General features: G+C 44.2%; 1 protein-coding gene across 1 annotated transcript in view; it reads right to left on the bottom strand.

Moving 5' to 3' along the window:
- Nucleotides 1-13,907, bottom strand: part of FBLN7 (fibulin 7) — a 114,547-nt gene that overhangs the window by 26,801 nt on the left and 73,839 nt on the right. The window contains exons 2-3 of the mRNA XM_083175984.1: nt 2,914-3,073; nt 290-460 (exon numbers count right to left, since the gene is read on the bottom strand). Coding sequence (XP_083032110.1) covers nt 290-460; nt 2,914-3,073 — 331 coding nt within the window. The remainder of the gene's footprint in view (nt 1-289; nt 461-2,913; nt 3,074-13,907) is intronic.

Raw genomic sequence — 13,907 nt, 5'->3', positions numbered from 1 at the left:
GGTATGTGTGTATATGCTCCGTGTGGAGCAGGGGGTGGGCTGGGCGGTGTGTATGCTCTGTGTAGAGCAGAGCAGGGAGGCAGGGGGTGGGTCAGCCTCCATGTTTGTATGCTCCGTATGGAGCAGGGGGCGGGTCAAGGTGTTGTGCATGCTCTGTGTACCCTTCTATATTAATAAAAGACACTGCCCTCTTTTGTGAAATATTTACTGTATTGGTATAAAGGTTAAACAAAATAATAAAGTTATCATCTATTCTAATTAAAGCATTAATAAATCACATTCTAGGAACCTTTGCAATAAGGTGCATTTTCGGTCCAGCTTCCATTCTGCTGACATAGTCTGCTGCTGGGACCAGTAAGCTGGTAGCCAACATCACATGTATAGTGAACCTCATGATCTTCAAGATACTTAGAGCCAAACTTCTTGCCATTATCAGGGGCTTCCAGTGCTGGGCAAGAAACTGAAAGAGAGCATACAAAACAGACAGATATAATCAGAGGGCACATCTGCATACACTCTGCATGTTAAAGATAGGGTATAGTTTGAACATAAGAGGGTCAGAGATGGTCAAAATGGCTAACAGAAAAGATGCAAGAAAAACTGGGGTGCCATAGAGATGACCTATATAATCGAATATTTCTAATGTCAATCAAAATATTTGTCTAATTAGCTTTTTATACAAAGGACTGTACAGGAGATAAGGGGTCATCAGTTGAAAAATGAAGAACATTGTTTAACCATAAGGGTTCTTTATTAAAAGGGATTATGCTGCAAAAGTCTTTATTACATGCTGATGATGGAAAATTTACAAAGAGAAATACAAATGGCCCAATAAGCCTTTCTTACTAGAATGGTATGTGTAACTATAATCAGCTAAGCACATTATGGGGCAGTTGATCTAGAAATAGCATGAATAGGAAGGAGGCAAGTTTACTGCAGCACAGTGATACAGTAGCTCACCACATCCCAGCTTACCTGTCCGCCCGAGGCCCGCAGAGGAATAATACTTTACACAGTGGAACCACGGCAGAGGGCACAGTCGGGTGATCATGCCATAGTGTAAGCACCTCTCTCATGTTTGGGGGGAAAGAGAGCTGCCCCTTCCCCAAAACCCATTCTGACACTGCTACACATGCCGCATTTCTGCCCGGGACTCAAGTGCCCCCAGACCTCCCCTTATGGCGGCCCTGACCTCTGTATCCCAAGTATATCTTGCAGCTAGACAAAATTGGTCAATATTTATATGTTCCAAACAGAATTTTCCAATTGGACTGACGATCAATGCAGTTATGGGAATGTTGACACTTGTCATTTTAAAACAAGGGTTGGGAACCTTCAGCCCTCCAGCTGTTGCTGAACTACACATCCCAGCAAGCCCTGCAACAGTTTTATCAAGGCCAAATAGCAAAAGTGTAGCAGGGCATGCTGGGATTTGTAGTTTAACAACAGCTGGAGGGCAGAAGGTTCTCTGTCCCTGTTCTTAAAGCACCAGCTTACCCAGCAGTATACCAAGGCTTATTGGGACCAGAAGGGGACCACATTAAAATACTGTAAAAGTTTAAATATTTCACATGTAAGCTGAGTGACATATATTCCTTTGTCAGTATTTATTTGTCACTGTATATTTCTTTATCATAGCAACACATTACCAATCTGTCATATAGTAGAGCTGGTAGTGGTTTTTACACGCTGATCCCATGCTGTTTGCCCCACTTCAGCCACCCACCCTGCGTTTGCTGCTACCAGGCATGGCTATGAGATGTGTGTTGGGAACACTTCATTTGAAGATGGTTCCAGTCTTTTTTACTACTTTAAGACACGTCATCATCATCATCATCATCATCATCATCAAGCTAATGATGATGATGATACACATAATAGCTGTTTTAAATAACCCAAGTGCCATGACTTGACTAATACATACATACATACATACATACATACATACATATATATATATATATATATATATATGTATATATATGTTTAGTGTCCGTGAGTCTCTGAAACACTGCCATCTGCTGGCAGAGAGTAAAATTACATCTCTTTCTCACACATGCACAAACACAGAAGGTAGCAGAAAGGAACAATTTATACAATCATCGCAGATGTTGCAAAATGCTGCCCAAAATGTATAACTCTGAGGTGTCAGCTACAGCTCAACAACAGAAAGCACAGGTAGAAGTGGAGAGTATTATTCAAAGGCGCATGGTTCGAAACGATTCCTTGGGTCAGATGGTTCTTTACTGACAGGTGTTCCTGTATTTGATGGTACTCTGAGATGCTGTTTTCTCAAAATAAAGTATAAATGAAAAAACAGTGTTAGGGGGATATGCAATCTGGGATCACGGTCGATCCTCACCGACAGCCGTGATCCTGGCCCGTTTGCGGTCAGATCGACTGCATAACGACAGACGGGATTCAATGTCCTGCCTGCCGATAGGCGCAAAGGGGGCATGGCTGCGAAAATGGCAGTGGATTACCGATCTGTGGCCCGGATAACAACAATTCACGGCCGTTATCGGCAGAACGGGCCCGACAGCTTCTGAAGTCAGGCCCGTTCTGCCGTGATCCTGCATCAATGTTGTCGTTAATGACAGCATTGAATAGGGAGCCGCCGCTATTTCCCACATCGGAAATAGCGGCGGCACATTGCATACCCCCCTTAGTGTCTAAAATATTAGAATGGGGTTTCCACTTAAAACAATATGGAAGTGAAGAGTGATGGGTGTACCCCTATTCACGGAAAGTTGGGAGATCTTAAAGCTTGAACACAGGAACACTCGTCATTAAATAGTACTCTCTACTTCTACCTGTACTTTTATAGACTAGCTTTCGAAGCTTTTGCTTCGAGCGGGCTTGCTAGTGTTGTATATGTTTTCTGTATACATATATATATAATATGACACTAACCTGGCTGCGGATCTGGGCTGCCTTTATTGACAGAGTTCTGCAGTGTATTGAGTCTGCTTTTCATAATACGGATTCCTTCAGCAAATCGTGTTTCTTGACCCTTTAAGAATTGCTGCATTTGCCGAATTGCAGCCAGGAGCTGCTGTTTGTTGAGACAGTTCTGATACATAGAGAATGAAGAAAAAAAATAGATATTTCAATAGAACATATTGTTATCAATTGTTACCCTATCACCTTTATTTGTAGCAGAAATACACACTATTATTATTATTATTATTTTATTTATAAGGCGCCACAAGTGTTTGGCAGCGCCGTACAGAGGAACAGTACAGGGAGACAAAACTTAACATTACAGTAAATAAATAACAAACATAGATTACAGGTAAAATGAATGCCACCGTTCAATTCACATTACAGCCTAAATGTAAGTAGTGAGGACTTAATCAACATACTGCTAGGGGCTGGTGGTCAAAGATGGATGCTGGGTGTTTGAGTATGGAAGAGCTGAGAAAAGAAGAGGGCTTAGACGACAGGAAAGAAGAGGGCCATGCTCTGAAGAGCTTACAATCTAGTAGGAAGGGGTAACAGACAGATTACATGAGGTGCAAGCAGGTGGGTTGATGGCAGGATGTAAGCAGGCAGAGACGGTGAACGCATGTGGCAGGGGTCAGAGGACAAGCCTTAGGACCACGTTATGCATCAGAAGGGTACGCTTTAATGAAGAGGTGAGTTTTCACTGCTATGTCATATAAATACATTTATATGAATTTAACATAAAATTGTGGGCGAGATGTACTAAGCCTTGAAAAGTGATAACTCAGTTCCCCCTACCATTAGAGGTGGTGGAACTCAGTTCCCCCTACCATTAGAGGTGGTAGAACTCAGTTCCACTTACCATTAGAGGTGGTAGAACTAAGTTCCCCCTACCATTAGAGGTGGTGGAACTCAGTTCCCCCTACCATTAGACGTGGTAGAACTAAGTTCCCCCTACCATTAGAGGTGGTGGAACTCAGTTCCACCCCATTCCCCCTCACTTTAACCCCTGCTCTTGTGTGACCAGGGTACCAAAATTCCAAAACAAGTATTGCCCTTGTACCCCTGTCTGGGCACAGTAGTCAGCAATAGCTAACAGCACTGAGGTCACAAGTTAAATTCCCCATCATAAGTGACCAGTTTAGAGTTTAAAGCACTATCTAATCCTTTGCATTAGACACATATGTGTCTGCAGTGTTGGCGTTCATGTTTCTGATGTCGCTCATTGTTGCCATAAAGTGTATGCGTGCGAAGTCGCACCTGGTGATCACCCATAGTGTTTAATGGAATGCATGTGTATAGGCATCTGCACATTATAGTTGCGTGCACACTTGCTGTGCCAGCTATGCATCGTGGCAAAACTGAGTGTGTCTACATCTGTATCGTGGCGGTGGGGACTCAACACTATTTTCCCTCTCACTGACTGGATGAGGAAAGGGAATTCATGTGACAAATGGGGAATGGATGGAAACCAAAATCTCCATGTCATCCATGTAAGTGGCATGATGACCTATCTTTTGTAAACTTTCTGTGCATGTCTAATGAGGCCTACACACAGGGCGATATTAGGGCATTTTCTAAGGGATCTCACTAGATTGATGAGAAAATGTCCCTGCGTCGCTTTGTGTGTAGGGGCCATAACGATAGAGATGCACGGCCCCCGCTCATTGCTATCGTAAGGGGTTTAATATCCAGTGTTAAAGTCGAATTGCATACACGCCATTTTAGAATGGTATGGCCACCATTTTGGTTCGCAGAGTTACGCAAATAAAGTATAATACCCAAATTTTATGTGACAAAGCGAACTTTGAGCGCTGCCATACTAATACACATAAATTCATATCCCACACTTACACAAAATAAAATATAGTTAAATATAGGTTTAGTTCGCAGCACATAGTTTAACCAATAATACACGACCGTTTCTGTACATATTTCATATCTTTATGTTCCGTGTCCTATGCGCAGCATTCCGGTCGTAACGAAAAGTTCGCAAGTCCTAATGTCTAATAATTACAGGTAAAATCCATAATCTATGTACTTTTGCCATGTGAACTGAGGAAGACAAAGGATCAAGTTGTAACCAGCTCTTGTGTTTGATTTACGACCCCCCTATGACGATGCCAGCTGACAAAGGACACAGAAGTACATTCCCTCTCCACGAATCCACTTGAAGTACATTCCTTTGCTCCAATCCACGAGAACCTGACTTTTGAACTCTTTGACCAATGGAAACTCGCACTGCCCTCTCTTTGTGTGGACACTATAAAGTAGCGATCCCTGGGCTGGATCGTTTACTGCTTTTTCCCACTTCATCCTGACCGGACTAAGTTCTATTAGAACATAGTGAGCTCGACCGGACTGCGCTGCGCATTTAGATGAGACGGTAAACTGTTGCATTCCTGTATGTATAGTTTTATAGTGTGGCTGATTGTGTTTTGTATCTGTTTCTTTTCCCCCTAGTAGTGTAAAGCATATTTAGTATTGTTAAACGAACTGTAGCCTGTATTACACTGTGTTTCTCTTTCTGTAACCCCCTGCTGTACGTTAGGGCAGGGCCGTAACTAGGGGGGGGCTGGGGGTCACGCGCACCGGGCGCTGGAGGGGGGGGGCGCTGTCAGGCAGTGGCGGGCCGGGACTTGGTTACGGTCGCCGCCACTATATACAAGAAGAAGGGCTCTGGTGGTCCTGTTCCCGGCCGCCAGCCTGCCTGTGAAGGTGACGGCCCCTCCAAAAATGGCCGCCGCCTACGAGGAGACAGACACTAGAGGTACTTCCAAACCTCTAGTGTCTGTCAAAGAATAACAGACCGTCCAGCCTCCGGCATCCCTTCTCACAAAGCTGCAGCAGCGCGGCATATATGAAACTGCTCTGCTCAGTCCTCATGTAATGGAGCCGCCGGGCGCCCGCTGGTTACAGTGTCAGGAAGCGCCCGGTAAATATGGAAAGCAGCTGCAGCAGCCAATAATCTATCGCTCTACGCACTGTATGCAGCCTGCTTTACTCCACCTCCTAGGCTCCTACCAGGAAGAACTAACAGCGCAAGGAGAGGAGGACGGAGGATCTTTTACTGTACATGCCATGAGGTACAGTACATACCCTGACTGTGCGATTTGAGGATGGAAGGGAGGAGGATGGGACATTATATAATCTGTGTGTCTGCTCTGTATTCATGTACTGTATGTGTGTGACTACAGTATGTACTGTAGGTTTGTGTAGTACAAGTATCTGATATTACGGTTTGTGGTGTAATGTGCTCTGGGCATTACGATGTGTGCTATAATGTGTACTGGGCATAACGGTGTGTGCTGTAATGTGTACTGGGCATAACGGTGTGTACTGGGCATAACGGCGTGTGCTATAATGTGTACTGGGCATTATGGTGTGTGCTATAATGTGTACTGGGCATAACGGTGTGTGCTATAATGTGTACTGGGCATTATGGTGTGTGCTATACTGTGTACTGGACATTATGGTGTGCTATAATATATACTGGGCATATCGGTGTGTGCTGTAATGTGTACTGGGTATAGCGGTGTGTGCTATAATGTGTACTGGGTATAGCGGTGTGTGCTATAATGTGTACTGGGCATAACGGTGTGTACTGGGCATAACGGTGTATGCTGTAATGTGTACTGGGCATAACGGTGTGTACTATAATGTGTACTGGGCATTGCGGTGTGTGCTATAATGTGTACTGGGCATTATGGTGTGTACTGGGCATAACGGTGTGTGCTATAATGTGTACTGGGCATAACGGTGTGTGCTGTAATGTGTACTGGGCATTACGGTGTGTGCTGTAATGTGTACTGGGCATTACGGTGTGTCTATGTGACCACACCACTTCTCCCCCCCCACAAAAAAAAATGCCCTAAATTTTTAGCGCGTGCCTTCGGCGCGCCCTGTCCCTGTTTTCAGGTTGATTTCGTTTCTAGTATATATGTAATAATATAATTTATAAATAAAATCTCATTTCAGAATATAGTGTATATATAATAATATATGATATATTGTCTTGTTTGTTAGTTTAATATCACATTTCTGCTGTCTGTAAGTGTGTGTGTGTGTGTGTGTGTGTGTGTGTGTGTGTGTGTGTGTGTGTGTGTGTGTGTGTGTGTGTGTGTGTATGTATATATATATATATATATGTAAAAAAAATATATATATATATATATATATATATATATATATATATATGAAAACGAAATGAATGTCTTGCCCCGGGCACCAGAAACCCTAGTTTCGGCCCTGGTTAGGGACTAAATACATTATTTGGAGACTCTATCTCCTTACTTTTTTGAGTTAAACTTGTGCCTTGACTTTTATTCGCATTTAGCGACAAAGGTGTAATACGGACATTGTCCTTAAAAAGGTGTACTCAGTTTGGGTACTAAGTACTGCGAAAGGATAGTGATTTATAAGTATCGGTATAGCGTGTATAATACACAGACAAGGTTCGCTACACTGCGTTACGTTTTGTTCGCACGTAGCTAGGAATAAAGGGTCAGCAGTTTACGGACAGAGTACATAGACTGCGCACTTCACTTGTTATCCCTCTGGTTATTTTATATCGGTATTGATACCAGCATGTTGGATAAATCTAGTAATATCGCCGGTCAGGGTCAGTGTTCTCACCAGAGAATACTGGCCCTGATATATTGCTCAGCACACAGGGATCTAGCACAGGATTGCCTACCCTCCCAGAATGGCCAGGAGGCTCTTGGTTCCCCCTCCTGGCCCCCAGGAAAGGTGGAAAACCTTCCCGGATACCGCCGGACCCTCCCGCATATCCCCGGTGGCAGAGTTAAATTGTTGCGACCCGTGGCTTTTCTTGGGAGGGGCGGGGATAAATATGCACATCACGTCCTTTTAACCCTGCCCCCTCATTAAAGACCAATGAATTGCGGGATTTGCATTACTGAGGGTGGGGCTTGATGACATCTACATCAGACCCTGCCCCCAGAAGGTCTGGTGGCAGTCTCCTCTCTGGGGTTCTACCAGGGAGGAGACTTTAAAAGTAGGATATACAGTACTGTAGCATTGCTCAGAATGCTCAGCAAATCTCCCCGTGTGAAGGCCCCATAAGTTGTAGTCATTTTAATTATGTTTTTACAAAAAATCCCCCTTTAAAAAAGATAATTTGTTTATCTTGCTGCAATGTGAAATGACAATGACATTATAAATATGTCCAATAAATGATATCTTTATTGATCACACTTTATATGCAAGAAACAAAAAATATATTAAATTCATTGAGATTCTTTTCATATCCTGCTGCGAATGTTTTCCCAACACAGTCACATTCATGTTTACTGTGGGGATTTTCTCTGCAGGCTACAATATCGTACTTTGCCAGCGCTTAAGGCCCATACACACTTGACGATTTTCACCTGAAAATCGTTCAAAACAGCCGTTTTGAGCGATTTTCAATTGAAAATTGCCTAGTGTGTATGCCCCACAGATTGCCTCCTAGCGATGATGCGCGCTCCCGCATCATCGCTAACGAGGTCCCACGTCGGCTGGTTTTACCAGCATGCCAGCGATGATGGATGGTTTTTTATCCATCATCGCTGTATGTGTACGCTGCACGGGCTGAAAGATTAACCACTTTCAGCCCGTGTGCCGCCCCGCCGCCTCCCCCTGCTCCCTCCCCCCTCCCCCTGCTCCCAGCACGGAGACGGAGCAGGGGGGAAAAGACACTGCCAGTGCCAGCAGTCGCAGCAAGCCCGCCGCCACGCAGCAGCTCCCGGTCCCCCATGTTACCTGTCCTCCTCTTCCTCTGTCAGCACTCGGTGCCAGCGGCAAAGTGCTTCCAGCCGCCCCCTGCTCGCAAGTGTCCCCCTGCTGTCACTGCCACCAATGCAAGGTGTCCCAATATATATATATAAATAAATGACCACTGCCACAATGCAAGGCTATATATATTATATATATATATATATATATTATATATATATAATATATATATATATATATATATTATATATATATATTATATATATATATATATATATTATATATATATATATTATATATATATATATTTTATATATATATATATATATATTATATATATATTATATATTATATATATTTATTTATATATATATATATATATATATATATATATATATATATATATAACCACTAACACCAATGCAAGGCTTCCTAATATTAATATATATATATATGTGTGTGTATACTGTGTATATATCTCTATATCTATATATATATATATAGATATATATAGATTCGGTATGGAATCCCAGCGGTCGGAATCCTGACGCTGGAATCCCGACCGCCGAAATCCCAACAAGGGGGGGGGGGGACGTGGATTGCCCCCCCTTGCGGGCTCGCCACGCAGCGCGCCCGGTGCCTCGCTACGCTCGGCGCGCTAATTTATTCTCCCTCTATGGGTGTCGTGGACACCCACGTAGGGAGAAAGTTTCAGGATTTCTGCGGTCGGGATTCCAGCGTCGGGATTTTGACCACCGGGAATCCGATCGCCAGGAAATTAACCGCATCCCATATATATGCCCACCAATGTATATTATAGCGGTAACGGCCAGGGCGGCGTTTACCTGATCGCTGGGCTCCCAATATACGCAGCCCAGCGATCAGTTCTGAATCAGGACCCAAGAACAGAAACACATTGAAATTAAAGGGCCCCTGCTCCCACTCTTGGAATATAAACCCCGCCCATTATGTAAATATCCTTTTATAATGAAAGATTTTCATCAAAGTCTTTCGCCGGCTGAAAATCTCTCGCTCTTTGGTGAAAAAAGCTCAGTGTGTACGAACTACTTTGGTGAAAGATATATCTTTCAGAGATTTTGGCAAAGTCTTTTGAAATGAAAATCTTTAAGTGTGTATGGGCCTTTAGTGTCACCATTGAGTGTCTCCTCCAGTGCTAGCTTTGACACCTGTATCTGCCTCGGTTAGGTCTATATCCAAGGACTTGTGATGTCACAGGGGGAGTAGTGAGGTCAAAACATGGCCTAAATGTACCCTCCAGGATTTGCTTCGCTTGCCACGCGTAGGGCATGGTGGCTCTCTCACTCACCACCTGGTTACTAAAGGTGGTGACCATATCAACATGCTGACCATTAGACCAGATACCATATAGCCCTTTGTGATAATCTATGCCACCCAGGGCCAGATCTATCATTAGGCAGCTGCCTGGGGTGCTGGGGTCTTGGGGGCACCACTGGATCTGTCTATCACTAAAATGAATTATCTTTAAAAGATACTGTCTCTGTGGGCACTGCTGGTGGTAGTGGGGCAGTAAGATGAAGTTTTACCTAGGGTGCAGAAACCTTGCACCGCCCCTGATACCACACTTGTGGTGTGGGTCATAGGGTCGACCAAAAGGAAGGCTGACATACATTGGGTCGACCACTGAAGGTTCACATGGCCTTAGGTAGACACCTGAAAAGGTTGACATGGTATTAGGTTGACAGGGTCATTAGGTTGACACAAGCATTAGGATGACATGGGGAAGGTTGACAGTCAAAAGGTCGACATGGGTTTTTCACTTTTTTTGTCCTGAATGTAGACACAGTCGACATGGACACCGTATCGGTGCATTGGGTCCGCTCGCCATGCATGCTTCGGCATTGTGCATCGCTACGCTTTGCACACTACTCTGTTCTCCCTCCACACCCTAGTGGATGGTAGGGCATTAAATACCGCCTGTCGGCAGATGTCGGGTTATAATAAAAACGTGAAAAACTCATGTTGACCTTTTGACTGTCAACCTTCCCCATGTTGACCTAATGCTTGTGTTTACCTCATGACCCTGTTGCCCAATGTCGACGTATTCAGGTGTCGATCTAAGGCCATGTTGACCTTTGGTGGTCGACCCATGTCTAAGGCCATGTTGACCTTTGGTGGTCGACCCAATGCTTATAGACTTTAGGTGGGTCAACCTAACAACCTACGTATACCTGTCATATTCTACACTACTATACTCATACTGACACTTGAAACCTACAGCAAAGTCTGTTCTAACAGCCGCAGCTCAGTAATTTCACTTCCTAATGAATTTTGTTACATAGTAGTTTTGGCTTCTCATGGTGAATGTACATACTGTTTTATTTAAGGTCACATTTGTGTTATAGCAATTACAATTCCATTGGTGATTTATGTTCCTTCGCTGTTATAATATCTTGGGTGCTATAAAACTGAAGCCAATTACCCACAGTGGCCTGTACGAGCTATTTATTTCACTCATCACTGCCTTCACAGCAGCCTGGACTGACCCTTACTGAGGATAATGAGATAAAAGTTTTAGATCCTCTTCCAAACAGATGTTCCGGAGTTATCCAATGGATATTCCTTATCGCAATACTCTGTAGAATAGATGTTTTACAGCTTCTCCCCCATGTACTGTATGACTGGAGCGGTGTGTGGTTAATGACAGGGACACTATGCGCCTATGTCTCTATCGACACTGCAACCTAAAAAATAACATGCCGACATGCAGGGATGCAGCTATCCAATATTAATAGCTGTACATGTTTATTTTTATTTATTTATTAACAGTTTCGGTACTTATGTAATATCTGGGCTCCCGTTTTTCTTATGAGACCGCGTCCCCTCGCGGGGCTCGCCACGCTTCGGGAACGGTGGCTCGCTGCGCTCGCCACGCTATATAAAATCAACTCCATGCATAGTTGGATAGTAGGGGTATGAAAAAATGGGGTGCATTTAACATGGGAGTCCAGATAATACATAAGTACCACAGTTTCTTATATAGCGCACACATATTCCGCAGCGCTTTACAGAGAATATTTGAACATTCACATCAGTCCCTGCCCCAGTGGAGCTTACACTCTATATTCCCTACCATATGTACACGCACACACAGACATTCTAGGGTTAATTAAGTTAGGAGCCAAATAACCTACCTGTATATTTTTGGATTGTGAGAGGAAACCGGAGCACCCGGAGTAAACCCACGCAAGTACGGGGATAATATACAAACTCCACACAGTTAGGGCCATGGGTCCAACCCATGACCTCAGCTCTGTGAGGCAGTAATGGTGACCATTACACCATCTGTCCATATCAAAATAGACCATACCACAAATTTGATGGCACCTGTTAAATAGAAGCTCCCTCCAGAAGACATTTATGAGATCCTATTCTTCACAGCTTCAGAAATGTTTCTTCAGAGAAGGAGCCATAAAACTCTGCAACGCGCTCCCGCCAGTGCTGGAACTGTCAGAGAAACTATTGGATAATTTCCTAACAAAACAGAATATGTAGCGCTACTGGCATTAATCACACAATATAGCATGTTGATTCAGGGAATTGTCTACTGACAATATGGAGCCAGGAAGGAATTTTCCCCTCTTAGTTCAAATTTGGCAATGCTATATTGGGATGTTTTGTTTTCTTCTAGATTCACTTTTGAGAATGAAAGATTCTCATCTGATAGTCCTCTACTCTTCAGAAGGGGCAAATATTACACATAATTGCCTCTTACTTTGATTAAATGTATTGTTTTAGCTTATTATTTGTATTAAAGGTAATTACACATCTACATGCATTTCATACAGGAGTTACAAAATATCTGACAATAATACAGGAAATAGCTGACTTCCCATGATCTCGTGGTTCTTTCTAATGAGGCCATACAGGGCTGGTGCCACCACTAGGCAGCTTTAGGCATTTGCCTGGGGCGACAGACACTGGAGGGGGGCACTTGGGAGCCCTCCCCCTCATAGAACCAGTTGAGAGGTAGTGGTAGTGATGCCTGCACCATCCCAAACCCTCGTGGAGCCAGGGGAGCTGCATAGCGGCGGCCGCACCATGCCCACTCCCTGTGGAGTCAGGTGAGCGCAGCAGCGCCCACACCGTCCCCAACCCCTGTGGAGCTAGGTGAGCGCAGAGACGCCCACACCATCCCCACACCCCGCCCCTCATGGAGCGACTCGGCAGCCGCATCCCCTCCCCTTCCTCAGCCGCAAACTCTCCCCCTCATGGAGCGCATGTGTGGGTGAAAGGAGGAGCGACCCGCCACAGCTCTCCTCCTTTCCCTACCCCCTGTCATGGAGTGACACTCAGCGGCCGCATCACACCCCCCCGGAGCAGAGGGTGAGCGAATGGGTGGCGGAGCACTCCCCCCCGTGCCTGGGGAGCTACCGTACCTGGCACCGGCCCTGAGGCCATACCCCATTGTGGGAAATCGGGGCTTCTCATGAGGCCACACCTCCTTTAAGCTATGCCACACCCCTTTTTGGGACCACATCACAGGGTTTTATTATGCGCACAACAATGTGTCACCATACCAAGTGACGCCTCTGCACATGAGGCCTTAAGCTGGCCATACATCAGGACGACCACAATCCGGTCCAGAATGTGTCATGCTTCCCAGACACACGATAGACTTATGTGTGTAATTTAACCTACTTCTCAAAACTAGTTTCTGGGAGATTATAGTTGGAAATAGAATTTTTCAAAGCAGTTAGTAAGAGATACTATACTTGCTAAAGTGCTAGGAAATGGTGCTGATGATTTAATGTAAATCTCTCATTCCTTTTTTCCCCAAAAATGTAAGGGTGTAATGTGGGCTAGGTGAAATTAGGGAGATTGCTAGACTAATGAGGGAGCGAGGGAGATTGCTGCTATTTCATGGATGTCTCCTGCAGAATGCAGGAGTGTAGGCAACTATGAATTTTATTTTATTAAATTAAATTTTATTATGTTAAATAAGATCTATCGTAAGACCTGCAACTCCCAGCATACTGATCGTTAGCAGCATCTTCAGAACATGTGTGCAGTACATAAGATCATAAGATCCATCTCATAACCCGCGGGACCATGTATTGGATTGTAATCATACCAAAACACCTCACAATGTGCACAAAAACACACACAACGCATCACACAATGCATTCAGCTTCTGAATTTATATTCTAATGTATGGCCAGCATTAGGTTCTCCTGCTTATAAAT

The sequence above is a fragment of the Crinia signifera genome, chromosome 3, assembly GCF_055691185.1.
Source record: "Crinia signifera chromosome 3, ASM5569118v1, whole genome shotgun sequence".
Lineage (NCBI taxonomy): Eukaryota > Metazoa > Chordata > Amphibia > Anura > Myobatrachidae > Crinia > Crinia signifera.
This window is presented reverse-complemented; position numbering and strand designations above follow the sequence as displayed.